Source organism: Nyctereutes procyonoides, unplaced genomic scaffold, assembly GCF_905146905.1.
Source record: "Nyctereutes procyonoides isolate TBG_1078 unplaced genomic scaffold, NYPRO_anot_genome, whole genome shotgun sequence".
Lineage (NCBI taxonomy): Eukaryota > Metazoa > Chordata > Mammalia > Carnivora > Canidae > Nyctereutes > Nyctereutes procyonoides.
In genome coordinates this window covers 67,307,089-67,330,625 of record NW_026575052.1, presented here as the reverse complement: position 1 = coordinate 67,330,625, position 23,537 = coordinate 67,307,089, and the positions used below count along the sequence as shown (strand labels likewise).

Sequence of the window (23,537 nt, the reverse complement as noted above, 5' to 3'; positions counted from 1 at the left end):
GGGAGAGAAAGTAACTTCTGAGCTCACAGGGTGGCTTAGAGGATCAAATCAACTGTGGCTGCTTCCTCCCGTTGGAGGTCACTGACTGGACTTCTAGGCTGACGTAGGCCTGCAAAGCCTCCCCATTTCCTTACTAACCCTGGCATCCACCCTAGGCCCTAGATCCGGGGGCTCACCCGGGCTGCCGCCGCCCCTTCCCGCCTCGGAGGCGGGGCAAACCACCTGCCGCTGGAGGCGCGGCGGGCGGAGCTCGGAAACTCCGGAGCTGTGACGTCCCGGTACTTTGCGGCTGCGCATGGGGGCGGGGGGGGGGGGAGGCAGGAACCAGGGAGGGTGGGCCGCGTCGCCGGAAGTGACGCAAGCCGGAAGCGGCTTTCCGCTGAGAACCTGGGGGCGCGGTTTTGGAAATGAGGTCCGAAGGCTGAATGCGGCTCGAGCGAAGCCCATCTATCTTCCAGGCCTGTTCACAATGGATTAGCTTGTCACTTTTTTTCTTTTATTCTTTTGCTCCCCCCCCCCCCGTGTATTTTCTGCGACGTGAGAGACCTGTCCTCAGGGTAATTTCCGCGAACGTCCCTAAGGGAGGAGCAAGGATGGGTGTAGTGGAGGCGAGGCCGCGGCTCTAACTGGCTACGCTGGGGAAGCGCGGAGGTACCCCCGCAGTCCCGAATGGGTCTTGGAAAGAGCGGCGCGATTTTCCTGGCCGTCTGGTGGTCCCGGCACGTGTGGGTGGTTACTTGTCAAGACGCTGCTCACTGTTAATTCGGAAAGAGAAAAAACAAAAAAAACAGCAAAAATCACCGTTTTCCAGCACTTTTCTTGGAGGAGAACAAAGCAATAGGGAAAGATGTCTGTTTTCCCTAAAATATCCTTGAGACTTGAGGTTGAAAAGTATCTTAAAGAGGGTTTTCTGAATAAGGAGGTAGGTCAAAGAAGCCTGTGAGATATTTGCAAAAATTCAAATATTTACGCACTCTGGAGAAAGAAAGAAAGAAAAAAAAGCCTAGAGGGAGAACTGGTCTTTTACACCGTTGTTTCTTGCAGTTTTTTTTTCGAATGTAAAGAACTGCCAGTATCTTCCCGCGGGTATTTAATGCTTTCGATATAAGAGGTGAAGGAGGTCTACAGATTCATCATTTAGGAAAGTGGTCATGTGCGTGGCAGTAGGCATGGGATCGAAGGGGTTACAAGAAGGAGCGAAAAACCGATTCCTCCTGTGGAGAATTTAAGTCCAGGGGAGACGTTAACACCTGTGCTCCTAGAGCGCTTGCTGTGGGACTCCAGGGAAGGGGATACTGTAATTTAATGCCTCTTCAATGCCGCTAGTTGTGCTAGGTGATTGGCAGACCTTTGCATCTAATACTAGCAATCATTTTTTTCTAGTAGGGATTTCTTCTCCATTTTATTTATTTTTTAAAGATTTTATTTATTCATGAGAGACACAGAGAGGCAGAGACAGAAGCAGGCGCCCTGCGGGGAACCTGATGGGGACTCCATCCCAGGACCCCGGGGTCACGACCTGAGCTGAAAGCAGATGCTCAAACCACTGAGCCGCCCAGGTGCCCCTTCTTTTCCATTTTAATTGGGGAGAGAACTGAGCATCCCAGGAGTGAGTCCTATAGCTGACCCAAATTGACACTGCTATCAAGTAATAGGGCTAAAATCTGAAGCAGAAGAGCTCAGGTCCAATGGAAAAAAAACAACAACACAGATTTGGAATCCCAAGTCCTTGATTTGTGTCCCTGGGCTTTGAGTAAATTATTTCATATTGTTTAACTTTCTTTTTCTGTGGAAACTGAGTTTTTTTTTTTTTTTTTTTTAAGATAGTCACAGAGAGAGAGAGAGGCAGAGACACAGGCAGAGGGAGAAGCAGGCTCCATGCACCGGGAGCCCGACGTGGGATTCGATCCTGGGTCTCCAGGATCACGCCCTGGGCCAAAGGCAGGCGCCAAACCGCAGCGCCACCCAGGGATCCCCGGAAACTGGGGTGTTAAAAAAAATACTTACAAGAGTGTTTTGAAACATTAAACATAAAGTGAATGGGATCCCTGGGTGGCTCAGCGGTTTAGCGCCTGCCTTTGGCCCAGGGCACGATCCTGGAGTCCCGGGATCGAGTCCCCCATCGGGCTCCCGGTGTGGAGCCTGCTTCTCCCTCCTCCTGTGTGTCTCTCTCTCTCTCTCTCTCTGTCTCTCTCTCTCTCTCTCTCTGTCTCTCTCTTTGTCTCTCTCTATCATAAATAAATAAACAAATCTTTAAAAAAGAAAAGCCACTCCTTTGTGAGAGTATTGGAGGTAAAGGTATATTCAGTTTTAATAAAAACAAACTAGAGAAAGTACTAATACTTTGGAAGCTGGAGGATTAGTAGGTTGGCAGGTGGTTTATGAATATGCCATGAGGCAGGGTACAGTCAAAGGTGACAAAAATGGGAAAATGCATATCTCATGAAGCTTCGGTTAATCACAGGGGGACTTGGTTTTTTGAGTCTTTAAGCCCCCATTTCTGACAGGTTATCTTTGCTACTTGTCTTTTTTGGACGATTGTTACCCTTAAAAATACCATGTGAAAAAGCTAATGTGAATGACCTTTGGAGGACATGGAGTATCTGTTGAATATTATTCCAATATTGGTGTTTTTTTTTTAAGATTTTATTTATTTATTCATGAGAGATACAGAGAAGCAGAGACACAGGCAGAGGGAGAGGCAGGCTCCACGCAGGGAGCCCAACGTGGGACTCGATCCCGGTTCTCCAGGATCATACCCTGGCTGAAGGGGCACTAAACCGCTGAGCCACACGGCTGTCCAAAATATTGGTGTTTTAAAAGATTGCTAATCTAGACCTGAGGTTAGCTGGTAAATAGCTCTACAAAATGACATAGCATTTAATACATTATAAATAGAATGATCATGAATTTATATGAATAAGTGTAGCAGACATTAATATGTTCAAAATGTTAGTGATGCTTTAAGTTTGAGACAATGTGTTTTCCAAGCCCTTTTTGTTAAGCGTTTATTATTACAATTAAGCCAAAAACCCTGTGAAATATTACATTGTTAGTGTTAACACACAAACAATACAGCAAAATGAAATGGACCTGAACAATTGCTGAAAGATATTTCATTAGAACAAATGTGTGTGCATAATATGCTTAATGTTTTTAGTTAATTTGTATAGTCACATTGAAACATTAACTTGTTTTCCTCTTTTCAGGTTATATCTGCTTTTGGTAAACAAGAAGCAGAAAGGAAATTTGAAGCTCTGTTAAATCACTTATCGCATCCTCCATCATTCACAACTGTCAGAGTAAATACACATCTAGCCTCAGTGCAACAGGTGAAAGATCTGTTGTTTCATGAACTTCAGAAGGTATGTGCAAATTTTCTGTCATTATGTCCATAATTGCATTTCTACAATTTATGTCCTATTACTCCCCACTAAAATACTATGATTTTAAAATATTGATTGAATTTTATAAATAAGGAGATTGAATATCATGAATGTTAAGTTGTTCAAGTGCTGATGTTAGAGGTAATGTTAGAACTTGAATGTAGCACTTCTGATTCTGAATTTATTACAGTGACTAAATAGGTTACTCAATCCTTCTGGGCCTGTTACTTCATCATTATCATACATATGAAAATACATAGAATCCATATGAAAATTCATGGAATACGTATGAAAATATGTAGAAAACATTCTAACCTTCAAAGCCTGTATTTGTAATGTTAGCTAGTTAGGATCTAACTTAAAAGCAAGAGGCAAGCATAGTTAAAGGGCTTCTGTTTGTATATAATAGGCTGTATTATTAGTTTACTGTAGATATAATATTAAATCTTTAGAGAATCATCACTGGTTTTGATTATTTTTTTTCTAATCTCATTACATTTATTTAATTTATTTTTGTTTAAAGATTTTATTTATAAGAGAGAGTGAGTGTGCCTGTGTGCATGCACAGAAGGAGAAGCAGGCTCCACACTTAGTGGCAGAGCTTGATCTCACAATCCTGAGATCCTGACCTGAGCCAAAATCAAGAGGTGGACAATCAACCGAATGAATGGGGTTGCCTCTAATCTTATTTCTAGAATGTTTGTCGTACTGTCTTTGAGAGCAGTTTTATAAATTTCAGGTTTTAAGTAGATGACCATGGTATAAGAACAATCAACTGTGGTATCTGAGTGTGTGACACTCAAACTTAGTATAATGAGAAGACTTGGAGGAAAACTAATCTGCATTTGAATTATTGATAGTGATAATTTTTTTGAGAGTAATGTCATAAGGCATAAAATGTAAGTAGTTCCTCCAAGCAACCAAAATTAATTAATTTTGTGTGGTCACACGTATGTTTTCAGCTAGTAAAAAGGAAAGTGTTCTGAGGCCCATCAAAGTGTCCATAACTCTTGCAGATCCAGATTATTTTCTTATTTTCTTTTCTAACAAATTATTCCTACAATCCAGATAATGTATTCCAGTCTAATGGGCCTATAAGATCTTACGGACTAGTATCTAGAATAAGGCAGACAGAATCACTCTGGATGGACTTTGAGTCCCTTAAAAGAGTAGACAGAGAAGGTTGGGTCCCAAGCACTAGATAGGAAACTGGTGGTAGAGCAATACCTGTTTCTAGTAGGACAGGATGTTGGAGGTAGTTTTAGAGCATATATTTTCTTCCTCCTTCCATAGTCCAAAATTCATGTGTGTCCTAATGGGATGATGGAGGGGTGAATGCTTTGTCTCCAGATTTCTCTGAGCCACATGTTAAAATTTAATAATTTAAAATTTCATATGGCTGGGGAGGATGGAGGGAAACTAGAACCTTCATATATTCCAGGTGGGAATGTCAAATGGTTTGGCTTTGGACGATGGTTTTGTAGTCTCTTAAAAAGTTAAACTTGTTGTACAACCCAGAAATTCCACTCCTAGGTATGAAACCTCTTTCATTTCAAGAGAAATGAAAACCTATGTCCCCACAAATGCTTGAACATGATTCTTTGTATCAGTATTTAAAATAACCAAAAGGGAGACACTATTCAAATGTCAGCTGGTGAATGGAAAAATAAAATGTAGTATATTCATACAGTGGAATATTGTTCAGCAATAAAAGTAATGAACATGCTACAACATTGGTGAACTTCAAAAACAGTATTATAGTAAGTGAAGGAAGCTAGACATGAGATGCTCCATATTGTATGATTCCATTAGTCTGAAGTATCTAGAAAAGCAGATTTATAGAGAAAGTAAGTTTGCCTGGGATTGGAGCTGGGAACAGGGAACTGCACTGAAAATGGTCTAAAACTGAATTGTGGCGATGGTCACACCATTCTTTAAACTTAGTAGAAATGGTTGAATGGGTGCATTATGGTGTGTAAATGACACTTCAATGAGGCAGTTTTAAACAAAGCGTGGGGCAGAAATACTAAGCACGTGATGCACTGAGTTTTTAAACTAAAAAAACTATGTTTTATAAAAGTTATGCAAAAAAATAAAAGTTATGCATGTGGGTGGTTTTTGAAAGTTTTAAAAAATTATTTATTTATTCATGAGAGATACAGAAAGAGAGGCAGAGACATAGGCAGAGGGAGAAGAGGACTCCCCGTGGGGAGCCTGATGTGGGATTTGAATCCAGGACCCTGGGATCACGACCTGAGCGGAAGGCAGACACTCAACCACTGTGCCACCCAGGTGCCCCTGGTTTTTGAGTTTTAATTCAGTATCATTTTAACGTCTAATAGAAGAGAAGGAAAGCCTTAGCTTGAGAAGGACTGATCTCTCCATAAAATATTTTTCTAATGTAAAGCAAATAGTACTTCTAAAACAAAACAAAAATAAAGGACAGAATCCATTATCCTGCTTTTTGGAAGGATCTGTTTGCCACAGTCTGGATGCTGTAAGGTCATCAAACAATTAGTGAAGGAAAGGGAACTGATCAAGGAGATTACACTAATCAAATAAGCATTTATTTCCCTCATCAAAACCGACATGGCATTCAGTATTGATGGTATATAATAAATAGTATCTATTTATTTATAAAGATTTTATTTATTCATGAGAGACAGGCAGAGACACAGGCAGAGGGAGAAGCAAGCTCCTTACAGGGAGCCTGATGGGACTTGATCCGGGGACTCCAGGATCATGCCCTGGGTCAAAGGCAGGCGCCAAACTGCTGAGCCACCCAGGGATCCCCAATAAATAGTATTTAATAATCTCAACCTTTAATATCCTAGTTAGAATATTTCCTTAAAAGAGGAAATACTATATAAGGAAATATAAAATAATATATAATACTATATAAAAGAGGAAATACTGTATGCAACTATATTGGATTTGTATTTTCAAAATAATTCACCTAAGGTAAATATGGGTTTTTATAAAGCCAACCTGTAAAGAAAATTGGACCTTATTAAAAAAAGAAAAATCAAGATACTTCGGAATAAAATACAGAGAAAACATAGTTGTTTTTGTAGTCTTTGTTTTTTATAGCCTTATGTGGAATAAAGTGAGAATATCCTAAACCAAGCTTCATGCTCTGCTAGGTAATAATACTGCAAAGACCTGTAAATTGAAATTTATCAATTATATTGGTGGCTTCATAATTCTGTTTATTTTTAACAGCAGTTTAATGGATTAAGTGTTCCTATTCTTCAACATCCAGACCTTCAGGATGTCTTGCTCATTCCTGTTATTGGACCCAGGTTTGTAATGATTTCATTTTCAAATTAAATTCTTTTTTTTTTTTTAATTTTTATTTATTTATGTATGATAGTCACACAGAGAGAGAGAGAGGCAGAGACACAGGCAGAGGGAGAAGCAGGCTCCATGCACCGGGAGCCCGACGTGGGACTCGATCCCGGGTCTCCAGGATCGCGCCCCGGGCCAAAGGCAGGCGCCATACCACTACGCCACCCAGGGATCCCTCAAATTAAATTCTTCTAAAAATTTATCACTGGTTTTTTCTTACTGTTTGGTAATAATACTAAATAAGTTTCTCTATTATTAGTAACTTCATAAAGACAAAAGTTCACAAATTCATAAATGCTGACTTCATATTCTATCATGGAAGATACTACAAAAAACCAGGAATGGGCCCAGATACCTTGAAAGTAATGCACTTTAGGTCTATTTGGTGTAATGATTGGTTGTTTTTTCTCCTACTTTCTAAGAAACTTCTTTTCTTTATTTATATGTATTAAGAAATTCCACTGCTAATTTAAAACTACTTTTTTTTGAGCTGCCACAACACCACAAAGCAACATATTTCCTACTTTCATAGCTTATGTGTTTATAAAATTTTATTTGTTAATTCACAGTTATGTTAAATTATTATGTACTATGAGTAGAACAGGCTTTATTCTCATTTATGTATTTGGAAAGCATATATTTGAAAATGGGGGGAGAAAAGGCTCTCGTATTATAATGGGAGTTCAATTCCCAAGGAACATTTTTATGTTATATGAACATTTTTATGTTATAATTCCCTGATTATGGTTTAATATTTTTATACCCCTATGAATTATATTAAGTAGAAAAATGCTCATTTTGTAAAGCTTGAAAGTAATTTAGTGGTCAGTAGTAAAGCAGTGGTTCAGTAAATTATGATTTATTTGTGCGGTGGAATATTATATGGGCTTTAATGGGGGAAATTTTTTTTTTAATTTTTTTTTTTTTTAATGGGGGAAATTTACCAATAGGAGGTAATTAAGTATCCAAAGGAGGTTGCCATGTATAGGATAATTACATTTTTTTTATAATTACAAAAAACTACATATATATGTAGTTTATATATATAAATTTATAGAAATATATAAATTTTTATATATAAATATGTGTGTATATACATTTTATATATATATAAAAGCCAGCTGTTTAATAAAGGTTAATTTTGAGTGGTTAACTCAGAAGAGGTTGGATTGGGGGAAAAGGAGTAAGAGGAGATTTTCAAGTGTAACATTTCTGTGTTGTTTTTACTATAAGCATTATTCCTTTTGCAGTTTAAAAAAAGGATTTTGTGGGATCCCTGGGTGGCGCAGCGGTTTGGCGCCTGCCTTTGGCCCAGGGCGCGATCCTGGAGACCCGGGATCGAATCCCACGTCGGGCTCCCGGTGCATGGAGCCTGCTTCTCCCTCTGCCTGTGTCTCTGCCTCTCTCTCTTTCTCTATGACTATCGTAAATAAATAAATAAATTAATTAAAAAAAATAAAAATAAAAAAAAAATAAGAAAAGGATTTTGTGAGTTCCTTATTCTGTTTCTTAAGGTAAAATTTGCAGACAGTGAAATGGAGAGATCTTAACTAAGTGTACAGTTTGCTAAGTTTTCCCAAATTTGTACAGCTGTGCATCCAAGACCCACCCCAATTAAGATAAATGTCCATAATTCTCCCGGATTCTGTATAATGTATTTCATTCTTTTTAATAGCTGCATACTTTTTTTTTTTGAAAGATCTTATTTATTCATGAGAGACACAAAGAGAGAGGCAGAGGCATAGGTAGAAGGAGAAGCAGGCTCCCTGTAGGGAACCCCATGCAGGACTCCATCCCAGGATCCTGGGATCACGACCTGAGCCACCCAAGTGCCCTTACCTGCATACTTTTTAAATATTGTTTTCATCCATCTGTTGATGAACATTTAGTTTTTTCTTGTTTTTCATTATTACCAACAATAAATATTCTTAGGATGCTTCTTTATAGACTTACATAAGCATGTCTACAGGATAAATTGGTACCACATGTAATCACTGGTTCATTGGTCTAGGCATATTTTAGTGTGAGACGTATTACCTTCTCAAAAGTTTTACCAGTTAATGTTCCTAGCACTATATGAGAGATTCTTTTTTTTTTTAAATTTTTTATTTATTTATGATAGTCACACAGAGAGAGAGAGAGGCAGAGACACAGGCAGAGGGGAGAAGCAGGCTCCATGCACCGGGAGCCCGACGTGGGATTCGATCCCGGGTCTCCAGGATCGCGCCCTGGGCCAAAGGCAGGCGCTAAACCGCTGCGCCACCCAGGGATCCCTATATGAGAGATTCTTAATCTTCCATTCCTTTTTTTTTTTTTTTTTTTTAAGATTTTATGTATTTGACACAGAGATAGAGCACAAGCAGGGGAACAACAGGGAGCCCAATGGGGGATCAAGACCTGAGCCGAAGGCAGATGCTTAATCAACTGAGCCACTTGGGTGCCCTTCAATCTTCCATTCCTGCTAATACTGGTCATGCTAGCTCATTTAAAATATTTGGATGACTTAACTTTAATTATTTTCTGAATTTAGTACCCTTTCATCCTTTTCTTTGTAGTGATCCAGGCTACTCATTAGAATGTTAAATATGTTATAAAATACAAATGATGGGTTACGATAGAAAAGTACTCAAAAATCATTTAGAATTATAAATTCACATACTTACCTTTCACTTCTAAAAGGAGCAAATCAATTCTTTGTTTTTGTTTTTAAAACTCATTATCATTATTATTTTATGACTTTCCAGTATGAAAAATGAGGAAGTTCTTACACTTAAGTTTTATCTGCCCTAACCTCCACCAATTTTATTAACCTCCACCAATTTTTTGTTTACTGTGTTAGTTCTTTAGCATTGTACAGGTTTATAATGTTGTTCTAGAAGCACAATTCAAATGGATGCTGTGCTTGCTTTTAGTCTGACTAGGTCATTCCTGAGTTCTTTGTCTTGATTATTCCCATGGTTGGTGAGTACAGTCATTTATCAGGTCTGCAGCAGTTGTTTCCCGTCTCCAAAGTAAGTATTCTCATCTCCACTGTATTTACTTTTTTGCTTGAGAATTGCCTGTTGCCTTTATATTTAAACAATAGGTTGGCTGATTATAGTAGTTTCAGGTCCCAGGTTATTTCCCTTAGCACTTTGTCGACATTGCTTTCACAACATTATGGCATAAGTGTTGCTGTGAAAACATCAGAGGCCAAAAAAATAAAAAAAAATAAAAATCCTCTCCCTCCCCCACCAACAGCATCTTAGTTTTTGCTTGGACATCTACAAATTCTTCATCACTGAACTTAGGAAACTGTGTTAGGATATAGCTTGATTTTTATTATTCTCTTTTTTAATAAAAACAGTGTAACTTTTTAGTTATAAGTTGGCCAGTAGTTCTGTGAATATTTTTCTATATTCTCTATTATGAAACACTAGGGGCCGCCTGGGTGGCTCAGTTGGTTAAGTGTCTGCCTTCAGCTCAGGTCGTGATCTCAAGGTCATGGGATAGAGCTTCACCTCTGGCTTGGCACTCAGTGGGGAGTCTGCTTCTCCCTCCCCCTCTACCCCTCCCTCTGCTCCTACTCATGCTCACTCACACTCTCTCAAGTGAATAAATAAAATCTTAAAAACAAAAAACGGGGCATCTGCGTGGCTCAGTGGTTGAACGTCTGCCTTTGGCTGAGGTCATGATCCTGGGATCAAGTTCCACATCAGGCTCCCCATAGGGAGCCTGCTTCTGCCTCTAGCTATGTCTTTACCTTTCTCTCTCTGTGTCTCATGGATAAATAAATAGAAATTTTATAAACCAAAAAACAAAAACTTAGTACTCTGTAGGTTGGATTTCCAGTGCACATACTCCCTGTGTTGGGGCATCCCAAGACAACCCCCATGTTTGGTGATTGCCTAGAAGGACTCACAGGACTCAGCCTGTAGTTGTGCTCATGGTGAAGATTTATTACCCGAAAGGACACAAAAACAAATCTGCAAAAGGAAGGATGCATGGGGCGAAGTCCAGAGGAAGCCAAGGCACAAGCTTCCAAGAGACCTCTCCCCTATGGAGTTAATACAACATGCTTAATTCCTTCAGCAACAAATTGTGACAAGAGTAAAATAGTTGTCTAGGAGGGCTGCTTATTAGAGACTCAGTGGCGAAGGTTTTTATCGGGCACTGGTCATGTGGGCACCCTCTGCTCAGCATGTACCAAAATTGCAGGCTCCCAACAGGAAAACAGGTGTTCGGAACAAAGCACGTTGCTTGTACAAACAGTTTAGGAACAATAATCCACTCTTATCATTAGGGGAGGTTTTTAATCCATGGTGGGAACTGTTTCCCAGTCACGTTTCCAGATGCCAGCCCAGGGTTGACCTTGCAAGCAGGCCTTTCTAAAAATAGCAGTTGCAAGCCTGTTGTGTTCTCTCTTATTTCAGAGGCTTTCTTCTCATTTATTTTCCAGTTCATTGTTTTCTGGGTTTTTTTATCTTGTTTTTCTTGTATCTCATTTTTGAGTTTGCCTTATAGTTATTTTTTAAAATATAAAGACCTATTTGAAAATTTTTTCCTTGGGTTTTTATTTTATTTTATTTTATTTTTTTGCTACTACCTATATACGGGTCCCATATTGGATGAGTCTTTTCTGCTTACTACTCACAGAATGGAAAACAGTTGCATTCACATAGCTTCATCTAGTTTGCAGTTTGCTCAAAAATGTTATAGAATGAGTAAAATGTGTGCTTAGACAACTAAACAGATGTGTTCTTCAGAAACATCTTCAAGTTTTTTCTAGTGGCACCTTTTTAATCCTGGTGAGCAGAGCCGATAGACTGAGGCTCTTTGTGAGCAGTTTCAGCTCACAGCTTTTTTTTTTTTTGTACGGAGCTTTAACTTTTATTTCTGCTTAGTTAACTCTGGTGAGGAGCACCAAACTTGGCTGCTATTTCCCTTCCCTTAGCTACTTCTAGGCAGTTTATCAAGATTTGTCAGAGAAAACACAAATGCCTGCTTTGCCAATGCTGACAGTCCTGTTTCTCATTCAGCTTTCCCTGCAATGAATGGGTCACTGGCAAGACCTTCTCAGATTCTCGTTTCTCAACCTGAACCCCAGGTCTGGGTTCTAAGTAATAAATACTTGATTAAGCTTCAGGAGCCTTTCCTTTTCAGAAGCATTCATACTCTGTTGAAAAATTAGGTTTGATCCAAATTTCTCAACTCTTATGTTTCCTTTTATCTTTGCTGCCTCAAACTCTCGCTTTCAGCAAAGCTGAATTATACTTTGATACTTGCATATATGGCATCTTATGTTTTTATACAATTGGTCCTAGTGTTGAGGGATCCCCAGGACCACTCCCTGACTTGAGGACTCTCCAGGGTGACTCAGAGAGAGTCATCACTTTATGCTGAATGCTAGGATGACTCAAAGAATTCAGCATATAGTAGTACTTGTGATTATGATTTATTACAGTGAAGTGATCTAAAGCTGAATCAGCAAAGGGAGGGGGTACATGGGAAAAAGTACAGGGAAAACCAGTTGAAAACTTAAAAGAATTCTCTTCCACTGGGGTCACAGAGGAAACAATTCCTTCAGGAACAGGTTTGACAACATGTAAGATGTTGCTAGCCAGGGAAATTCATTAGTGGCTCAGTGTCCAGGATTTTTATTTGGATCTGGTCGTGTAGGCACTCCCTGCCTGGCACATGCCTACTTTCTGGCTTCTCAGAAGGAAAGTCATTGTTGACCATAAACTGTATTATTTGCACAGATGATTTAGGCAGAGTGAGCTATTCTTATCAGTTAATAGTAGGTATCCTCCTGAAATCTAAGTTCCCAGATGGCACCCAAGGGCCAGCCTTGTAACCATGCTATCCAAGGAAAGGATAGTAATTCAGGACTGCTATATTAACTCTTTTTTTTTAAATTTTAATTTTTATTTTAATTTATGATAGTCACAGAGACAGAGAGGCAGAGACATAGGCAGAGGGAGAAGCAGGCTCCATGCATCGGGAGCCCGACGTGGGATTCGATCCCGGGTCTCCAGGATCCCGCCCTGGGCCAAAGGCAGGCGCCAAACCGCTGCGCCACCCAGGGATCCCTAACTCTTTTTTTCTATAGTCTGTCTTTCTGTCCTCTTCATAAAATGGTTATTCCCATAAAAACATCCTGATTAAAATTATAAGGTTCCATTTCCCAAGAAATTTTTTTGAATTGGTGTTATGTGTAAGACCTAAGGGTGTTACAAAGATGAATGAAATGCAGTTGGTTCGTTTAAAAATGGGAAACTTTGGTCTGACTCAGACTCAAAAGTGCTACAGTGAAAGTATGAATGAAGTACCATCAGAGCACACAATAAGAGGTACTGCGTGAAAGGAAGTTGGTAAGGATTTTCTTCAAGTAGTTATTATTTCAGTTGAAACTTGAAGGTGAGTAGGCATTAGGCTGATGAGGTAAGATGATTAAGAGTGAGGTGGAGAGAAAGCAAAAGTATGGAGGCAAGAAAATGTGCTTCATGACAAAGTGATCAGGTTTGGCTACTTAGTTGCTTTTTCAGAGAGGGTAGTGAAAGATGAGGAAGGTTGAAGAAATTGGAAGGCCAGCTGTGAAGTGTAAAAGATTTTTTTCTTTTAACTAAGAAATGTTTAGTTTTTTTGCTAAGAGCATAGGAGACAATACTAGTAAGCATAAAGCTGTTTTTCAAACTGCATGGAGATCGTGATCCATTAGTATGTTGCAAAATCGATTCAATGTTTTTTTCTTAACATTTTAGAAAGAAATAGGGTATTTCATAATGTATGATATTGCACTGCCCATACTGAAGGTGTTCATGAAACATTTGATATAAATATGTATGTATAAATGTGTGTATACACATATACATACAAGTGTACCGAGTTGTAATACTAAGTGCATTTCTAACTGGGTTACAATCAAAAAAGTTTGAAAAAAAATTTAGAAGAAGATAATTATAAGACTGGAAACAAATTAGGAAGCCATTTCAAAGTGTTTTATTTCCAACAATATGGTAACCTAGATAATCTGAAATTGTTTCTGTCATATACACCTAGAAATACTAAATAAAAAAAAAAGGCCATAAAATGCACAACTGAGTGATTGAGAATGTAAGTGAGATATTCAGGGGTTAGAATGGAGAATAACTTAAAACAACAGTACACACGTGAGCTAAATTTTGGGGGTTGGAAGATGTGGGAGAAGAGGTGGTTGGTCTCCTAAATGTAGGGGCTTTCCTTCTAATAACAGGGTGTGAACAGCAGGAGGTGAGAAATATCACCTAGCAGTCAGCACAAGGCAATAATTAAAGAGTTGGATCTCTCTTGTCTTTTTAAATTTTATTTATTTATTTGAGAGAGTGAGCATGCACAAGTGCGGGTAAGCACAGGGAGGGGGAGAAGCAGACTCCCTGATGAGCAAGGAGCCTGACACGGGGCTCCATCCCAGTTCCCCGAGATCATGACCCAAGGTGAAGGCACCTGCTTAACTGACTGAGCCACCCAGGTGCCCCTGGATCTTTCTTACTTAGAGTCTATGTTGAAGACAACAAATCTGTGAATGTGGAGCTTTGTTTCTCTACCTTGTGAAAGTTTGGAATTCAAAATCATGCTGCCCAAGTAGCATGAAACCCATAATCTTGGAAATTAATATAAAAATTTGATCTCAAACCAATTCCTGAGAGGTTTGGGGAAAGCCAGGCAAAATCTTCCTAGAGAGGCACATGCTTAATCCAGGCCATTCTCATGGTTAAGAGCTACATTAGGATTCATACTATCGTAAGTGAGAACAGCATATACCACAAATGGAAGGATCAGGTCCCCCCCCCCCCCATACTTTAGCAGATTAGAGCTTTCTGGTAGAGACTTTAAAATCAATTTTCTTAAAATAATTAAAAACAAAGCAGAATCTAAAGTATAAAAGATCCTTTTTTTTTTTTTTTAAGATTTTGTTTATTCATGAGAGACACACAGAGACATAGGCAGAGGGAGAAGCAGGATCCATGCAGGAAGCTTGATACGGGACTTGATCCCGGGACTCCAGGATCACACCCTGGGCTGAAGGCAGGCGCTAAACCACTGAGCCACCAAGCATCCCAAAAGTATAAAAGATCCTAAGAGGAAAAGAGTAGAATTGAAAAAAATGTCTAGAAATGAAAATATCATCATTAAAATAAAAAACCTGTTCAGTGGGTTAAATGGTACATTAGACCCGTCTGATGGAGATTTATTGAAGTAGAAGACTCGTAGGAGATTATCTGGAATGCAGCTGAAATTGATGAATTAAAAATGTGAAGTTGAGTCAAATCGAAAATAGTATGAAAAGACACTTCGTAATTTGAGTGAGTTGCAAATGTAGAGACTAGAAATAATGGGAGAAACGATATTCAAAACTGTAATGATTTAGAAGTTTTCAGAATTCTTGACAGATTTAAGAAGTACAGTGAGTCTGGGGGTGCCTGGGTAGTGCAGTCTGTTGAGTGTCCAACTCTTATTTTCAGCTCAGATCGGGATCTCAGGGTGGTGGGATTAAGACCCACATCACACTCTACACTCAGCATGGAATCTGATTGGGACTCACTCTTTACCTCTCCTCTGCCTTTCTCTACCCCCTCTAAAATAAATAAAATCTTAAAAAATTCAAAGGACAAGGAGTCTAAAGCCAAAAGTAAAAATAGTTCCACGCCTACTTTAAAATGAAACTGGAGAGTACCAAAGACATAAAGAAGATATGAAAACAGTTAAAGGTAAAAAAGGCAAGGAGCTGTATCAGTAATCAAGGTAAGAGCTGATATGTGTCCAGTGTTGGAGGATGGTTCCAGAAGACCTGTAGAGAATTAGAGGTGGCATGATTTGGTAACACCAAAAATGTTGAATTTGAGGTTTTAGGAAGAAGGAATTTATTTATTTATTTATTTATTTATTTATTTATTTATTTATTTATTTATTTATTTATTTATTTATTTAAAGAATTTTTTTTTTGGAAGAAGGGATTTAAAATGATGTTGATACTTCCAGTTTGGTTATCGAGGCAGATGACAACACTTAGTTCAAGATTGGCAACAGAAGGATGAAGGATTTGGGATGTGCCAAGGATGAGGGGGATCAGGCTAAAGTAACATTGTTTAGGACTTGTTGAGTTTGAAGTAACTGTGAGAAACATACAGCTATGTGCAGGTGATTACAAATCCCAGTTCAGAGTCTAGAAGAGCCAAACGTGAGAATACACAGGTCATTATTGTTTTGTTTTGTTTTTTTTAATGATAGTCACAGAGATAGAGAGAGGCAGAGACACAGGCAGAGGGAGAAGCAGGCTCTATGCACTGGGAGCCACACGTGGGTGGGATTTGATCCCAGGTCTCCAGGATCGTGCCCTGGGCCAAAGGCAGACGCTAAACTGCTGCGCCACCCAGGGATCCCCACAGGTCATTATTGTTAGTGATGATTGAAATCCTGAGATTGCCAAGGGTAGAATGCAATGAGAAGAGAAACAGCATGTTTGGAACATGGGGAAATGGACCTCTTTAAGAAGAAGACAGGGAACAAGCAGTGAGAATGTGAGAGACAAAAGAGTGGCATAAAGCTGAGGAGCTCAGTGAGATTTTACCATCTGGAGATCACAGAAGGAAGATAGGGCACACTTTGTTCCTGCAGCAGGGAATTGTGACAGCGCACGTGAGATGTCAACCACGGACACACATGGGAAACTGAGCGCTTGAAGTCTTTATTTGGGGCTGATCACATAGGACACTCCCTGATTTCTGAAAAAGTCTTTCTATTAGAAGTGATACTCAGATGTTTGTGGTCTAAGGAATGAATGGAAGGTGAGAAATTGGAAAGCACTAAAAAAAGTTGGACAGTAAAGGAAGAATCAAAGGCATCTTTGATATAAAATGTGAATGGTTTACCATGCAGCAATATACCATTTTAGAAATATTTTTGAATTCCTTATAAGTTGTCTGTTTTAGTCTTTGAAGACAAGGCCTTTATTTTTCTTCCCTTCTGATGCTATTATGGAAACAGCAGTGCTCTTTAAATGATTAAACTGTTTTTGGTGCCACTTTATTGCCTTCCATCAGATGGACCTCTGTTTTATCTTTTCTCTAGTGTGCCTCATCCCCCTCTTTAAACTACTTTCTGTATATTTATCCCTTTTTTCAGCTTGCTTTTTCTTACTTATTCATTAGTGGTGTCATTTTGGGACAGTCAAGAGTAAAAAAGTTATTTAGGATTTATATTGAAACATTAAAAAGTTTGGTAGGGGTTAGAGATGTATTACACTTAAAATTCTTCATCTTACATCCCTAGGAAGAATATAAAAAGGCAACGTTGTGAAGCAATTGTTGGAGCACAGTGTGGCAATGCAGTACTAAGAGGAGCCCATGTCTATGTTCCCGGAATTGTGTCAACTTCAAAATGTAAGTCTAATGTTTTTTTTTTTTTTAAGATTTTATTTATTTATTCATGATAGACATAGAGAGAGAGAGAGGCAGAGACACAGGCAGAGGGAGAAGCAGGCTCCATGCAGGGAGCCCGATGCGGGACTCGATCCCGGGACTCCAGGATCGCGCCCTGGGCCAAAGGCAGGCGCTAAACCACTGAGCCACCCAGGGATCCCCTGTAAGTCTAATGTTTAAGCCTTTCTGTACACTAAAAGATTCTTTAAAATCTATGTACGTTATCAAATGGAAAATTTATTAAACTGCCATTCAAAAAAAACCTACCATTCAGATGTATTTCAAATTTACTTTTGTCAGATATTTTCCAAGTTTTACATTAGGGATAGCCAGCAAGAGATTTATCAGATAATGGTCTAACAAATTGAGCATCCATATATTTTTTTTTGCCAGTTTTTTTTTTTCTTTCCATAAAAGAGTGTGTGAGATGATGTTTAGAGGATCGTTATTGATTAATAGAGTATAAGATGTCATGGAATTTTATTTTGTTTCTTAACTCCATTGCCCTCAGACTTCTTTTGTCATTTGTGAAGGTAACCGTTAGAACTTGGGATCTTAATATTGGAATAAAAGCCAATATTCTTAATTTACTCACTCAATTGATGACATATGCTTAATAACTGTGGTTCAGGCTTTTTGGGTTTGAAATCAAGACACATGGGTTTTGATCTACTGGGAAGTTATTCAGTCTATGGATTTTAGTTATGCTATCTGTGAAAGAGATGAGTTGACCAACACTAGAGTGTGCTAACCTGCCCGCTGGCCATGTCCAGGTTGTGGCTGTTTTTGCATGGCTCACAGCTAAAAATGATTTTTCCATTTTTAAAAGATTATTTTAAAACAATACAAAGAAGAATATGCCCAGAAAATTTATGTGGCTCATAAAGCCTAAGGTGTTCACTTGCCTTTTATAGAAAAAGTTCACTGACCTTTGATCTATGTGATTTGAACAGTCCTTCTAGCTCTAGTTGATAGACTACTCACTATTGCTATCAAGTTAATGGGTTAGACAAATTCATGACAGGCTAGGTCTAAGAACATGGGAGTGGGGGATACCTGGGTGGCTCAGTGGTTGAGTGTCTGCCTTCGGCTCAGGGTGTGATCCTGGAGTCCTGGGATCGAGTCCCACATTGGGCTCCCTGCATGGATCCTGCTTCTCCCTCTGCCTGTGTCTCTGCCTCTCACTCTCTCTGTGTCTCTCATGAATAAATAAATAAACCATGGAAGTGGGATATAATTTCCCATTATTAAAGTCACTGGGATTGGTTACTGAAAATAATTTAACAAAATGACTACAAAACCTAGACTTAATCAGCCATATGAATCCATGCTGTATGCTGTGTAGTTTCAAGGTGTTCTGAGTATATACGTATATATACAGTTGTGTGTATATATGTATACATACATGCAAATACATATAGATGAATAAATATATGTACTTATCATGAAAATCTCTGCCTTGGGATCCCTGGGTGGCGCAGCGGTTTGGCGCCTGCCTTTGGCCCAGGGCGCGATCCTGGAGACCCGGGATCGAATCCCACGTCGGGCTCCCGGTGCATGGAGCCTGCTTCTCCCTCTGCCTGTGTCTCTGCCTCTCTCTCTCTCTCTCTGTGACTATCATAAATAAATAAAAATTAAAAAAAAAAAGAAAATCTCTGCCTTAATTGCTATAATAGGAAACCTGCAAAGAAATAACAGGATAATGGGATTTAGAAACATTTCTTTGAGGGACTTTAGTATACATTTTTGATGAATCCTCTTAAAGGAAACTTGGAACTTTGAGAATTGAGCCAAAGATACCAAAACTTATATGAAGTTGTTTAGGGAATGTTCAGTTTGGAAAAAATAAATAGATATCCTTCATTTTCTGCTTAAAGAGTTCCAGTTTAGATAGAATGTTTTTGAAGACTTGTTTTTTTTTTTTTTCCTAGAAAAAAAAAGTCTTCAGTTAGATATATTATTATGGAACATTTAAAAGTAAAAAGTCAGATTTTCTTTTTTTTTTTTTTTTTTTTAAATTTTTATTTATTTATGATAGAGAGAGAGAGAGATAGGCAGAGGGAGAAGCAGGCTCCATGCACCGGGAGCCCGACGCGGGATTCGATCCCGGGTCTCCAGGATCGCGCCCCGGGCCAAAGGCAGGCGCCAAACCGCTGCGCCACCCAGGGATCCCCAAAGTCAGATTTTCTATAAGGATAGAGTTAATGACCCAGTTTAGACCTCTTCATGCCCATTATCCATGCCCTTATATGTCCTGGTCTAGCTTAAAGAATTTTCATTATTCTTCTACCAAAATATAACCTAATTAGTATAATCTGATTTTCTTCTTTCTTAGTTATGAAAGCTGGAGATGTTACTTCCGTATACTCTGATATTAAAGGCAAATGTAAGAAAGGAGCCAAAGAATTTGATGGAACAAAAGTATTTCTTGGAAATGGGATTTCTGAACTAAGCCGCAAAGAAATCTTCAGTGGGGTACCTGAACTGAAGTATGTTATCAAGTGTTTGGGGGAAATCTGCATTCTTTTTGGTGGTTCAAGTTAAAAAAAAACAATGTAAAAAATATATCTAGTTGCATTATAAAATTTTCTTGGTATAAATTCGACTGGAAGATAATTGTTCAATGCATATTTCCATAGTTTTTTGAAAAACTGCTTTTAGGTAAAAGAGTAAATGCTGAGATTAGAGGGCCCACCTAGGTAAACAAGTAGTCACATTGCAATTGTCAGTGTCAGTTTTTCCTTTTGAATTTTATTGATTTGAAAATTTTTGCGTGTTTTGGAGAACAGTACTCATCTTGATGAAGGATGAAGTATGTGATTTATCTAGAACTGTTTAAACAATCTGATTTTATGAAAGGAAAAGTTTGATTTTAATATAACTTAAGAATAGTTTTTATTAAATTTTTTTTTTTTTTTAAACCAGAAAGCCAGCAATTACATGGCTACTTGCGGTCAAGAATTAAGATTTGGATCTCAGGTGTTTGGTTAGCTCAGCCGGTTGAGCGTCCTACTCTTTTTTTTTTAATTTTTTATTTATTTTTTATTTTTTTAAAATTTATTTATTTATGATAGAGAGAGAGAGAGAGAGAGAGAGAGAGAGAGAGGCAGAGACACAGGCAGAGACACAGGCAGAGGGAGAAGCAGGCTCCACACACCGGGAGCCCGATATGGGATTCGATCCCGGGTCTCCACGATCGCGCCCTGGGCCAAAGGCAGGCGCCAAACCGCTACGCCACTCAGGGATCCCTTGAGCGTCCTACTCTTGATTTCAGTTCAGGTCATGATCTCTCTCTCTCAAATAATAAATCTTAGAAAAAAAAAAAAAGAAATAACATTTGGATTTATTCAAACCAAATTTAAAAACAGTTCTAAATCTTCTTGGGTTGCTACTGGCTCTAAATAAATTAAATCTGTAGACAATCCAGAGTCTCATTTTGCTTCATAATTTCAGCCTGTGTAAGGAGTTCTGTAGACTGCTCCATTACTCCATAGTTGACAGCTGATGTAGACATGTTGAAAACTGAATTTATCCATGTAGAACTGGACCACATTCCTGATTTCCTGGAACAGTTTTCATGTTGCAGCAATTTGGGTTTATAGTTGAAATTAATTCTTCTGAAGACACAGATTATTGTATTAACTAAGTGTAGATAACAGCACTTTCCAAATGGCCAAGAGTAAAGATTTTATTCTCCTTGGAAGATTTTATGAATATGAGGGTAAAGCATATATATGTTGTGTTTATCTTTGGGTCTGTAACATAGAATTGATATTTTGACTTTCTTCTTTGGTTCTATTATTAGAATCTTATTTGGTAACTCTTCATCCTCTTATTCTTGTGACTGGCATCATTTTTTTAACTGAATTATAATTGATATATAATATTGTGTTTCATGTGCACAACACAGTGATTCAATATTCATATGCATTAAGGAATGGTCACAAGAAAAAAAAAGAAATGGTCACAAGACATTACCATCTGAGGTTATACAAAGTTGTTACAATAGTATTAACTATATTCCCTAGGGTGTACATTAATACTCATGTTTTGTTGATAATTTATTTAATCTTATTTATAATTTATTTAATCCTTGTAACTCATTTATAACTGGAAAGTTTATCCTTTTCACCTATTTTGTTTATTACCTCTACCCCCTTATTTCTAGTATCCATCAGTTCTCTGTATCTGTGATTCTCTATTTTGTTTATTCATTTGTTCATTTGTTTTTTAGATTACACACAGAAGTGAAATCATACAGTATTTGTCTTTGGCTTATTTCACTTAGCATAATACCCTCTGGGGCCATCCATGTTGTCATGAATGGCAAGATTTTATTCTTTTTTATGACTGAGTAATATTCCTCTGTGTGTGTGTGTGTGTGTGTGTGTGTGTGTGTGTACATCACATTTTCTTAATCCATTCCATTATTGGTGGACACTTCTTGTGATGGATTTCTACTTCCTTGTAATTGATTTCTGGTTTCATACTGTTGTGCTAGGAAGAAAACTTGATATGATTTCAGCCTTGTGAAATTTATTGAGATTTGTTTTGTGGCCTAACATGATCTGTCCAGGAAAATATTACATGTACACTTGAGAAAAATGTGTATTCTGCTGTTTGGGGATGGAATGCTCTGTATGTATCAATCAAGTTCATGTGGTTTTGATGTGTTGTTTACAACTGTTATTACATTATTTTATGTCTGTATGATCTATCCACTGTTGTGTGATGTTAAATTTCTCTGATATTATTACTTTATTAATGATTCTCTTTATGATTATGTAATGCCCTTCTTTGTCTCTTGTTACAGGCTTTGTTTAAAATTCTGTTTTGTGTCCTATATGCATTGTTCCCCCTGCTTTATTTCTGTTTTCACTTGCATGGAATATTTCTTTGTAGCCCTGTACCTTCAGTCTCTATTTGTCTTTGGGTCTGAAGTGAATCTCTTATTGTCAGCAAATACATGGGTCTTATTTTTTATCCATTCATTTATGCTGTATGTTTTGCTTGGATTATTTAGTCCATTTTCATTTAAAGTAATTATTGATATATGTGTACTTATTGCTGTTTTGTTATTTGTTTTCTGCTTGTTTTTTTGTAATTGTTTTTTCTCTTGGAATTTGATTACATTATGTGTTATGCTTGGATTATTTCCTCTTTATTTTTTGTATGCCTGTTACAGATTTTCAGTTTGTGGTAACCATGAGATTCATATATAATGACCTATGTATATATAACAGTCTATTTTAAGTTGGTGGTTGCTTAAGTTTGAACACATTTCATAACATTGCTCCCCTCTCTGCAGCATTTTATGTTTATTCCATCATATTTTACATCTTTTTATGTATTCCTTAACTGATTATTATATAGTTGATTTTACCACTTTTATCTTTTAACCTTCGGACTATGTAGGTGATTGATCCACTACCTTTACTACATATTTGCCTTTACCAGTGAGATTTTTTTCTTTCATATATTTTACTTGTAGTTATGGCCTTTTCCTTTTTGCTTATGGAAGTCCCTTAAATATTACAAAACTAGTTCAGTGGTGATGAACTCTTTTAACTTTTGCTTCTCTGGGGAAACTCTTTATTTCCTCTTCAATTGTGAACGATAACCTTGCTGAGTATTCTTGATTGTAAGCACTCTGAATGTATTGTGCCACTCACTCCCTTCTGACCTGAAAGTTGGTGTTGAGGAATCAGCTGATAGCATTAAGGGGGGTTCCCTTATATGTAACTAATTGTTTTCCTACTGATTTTAAGATTCTGTCTTTAAGTTTTTAATTTTTGACATTTTAATTATAATGGATCTTGGCATGGATCTCTTTGGGTTCATTGTTTTGGGAATTCTCTTTTTCCTAGATCTGGATGTCTATTTCCTTGCCAAGTGAGGTAGATTTTCATCTATTATTTCTCAAGTAAGTTTTCTGCCCCTTTCTCTCTCTCTTCCTTTGAGGACTTCTGTAAGTTAGTGCACCTAATGTTAGATCACAGGTCCTTTAAACTATCCTCATTTGTAAAATTTCTTTTTTCTTTTTCCTGTTCATTTTGGGTGAGTTTTACTGCCTTGTTTTCCAGATCACTGGTCCATTCTTCTGTATTACTAATCTGTTTATTCCCTACAGTATATTTTTATTTCTATTATTCTTCAGCTCTGATTGGAATGTTTTATATTTTATTTTTGTTGAAGTTCTCACTGTGTTTATCCATTTTTCTCCCAAGTTTGATGAGCAGTTTTATTGGTCATCACTTTGGAGTTTTTATTAGGTAGATTGTTTATTTCCATTTCATTTAGTTCTTTTACTGACGTTTTGTGTTATTCTTTTGTTTGGAACATAATCTTCTGTCTCCTCATTATG

General features: G+C 37.9%; 1 protein-coding gene across 7 annotated transcripts in view; it reads left to right on the top strand.

Annotated features, from left to right (window-relative positions):
- Positions 1-375: 375 nt before the first annotated feature.
- Positions 376-23,537, top strand: part of NSUN6 (NOP2/Sun RNA methyltransferase 6) — a 57,846-nt gene continuing 34,684 nt past the window's right edge. For 4 of the 7 annotated variants that reach the window (XR_008665258.1, XM_055331545.1, XM_055331548.1 and 1 more), the window contains exons 1-5: positions 376-557; positions 3,210-3,365; positions 6,609-6,688; positions 17,025-17,134; positions 19,509-19,662. Coding sequence is in view for 6 of the 7 variants with exons in the window: in XM_055331545.1 (XP_055187520.1) it covers positions 426-557; positions 3,210-3,365; positions 6,609-6,688; positions 17,025-17,134; positions 19,509-19,662 (632 nt within the window). In the remaining variant the exon portion in view is untranslated. Of the gene's footprint in view, positions 923-3,209; positions 3,366-6,608; positions 6,689-17,024; positions 17,135-19,508; positions 19,663-23,537 lie in introns of all 7 variants that reach the window. The other 3 variants (XM_055331544.1, XM_055331547.1, XM_055331546.1) reach the window with 3 other exon arrangements.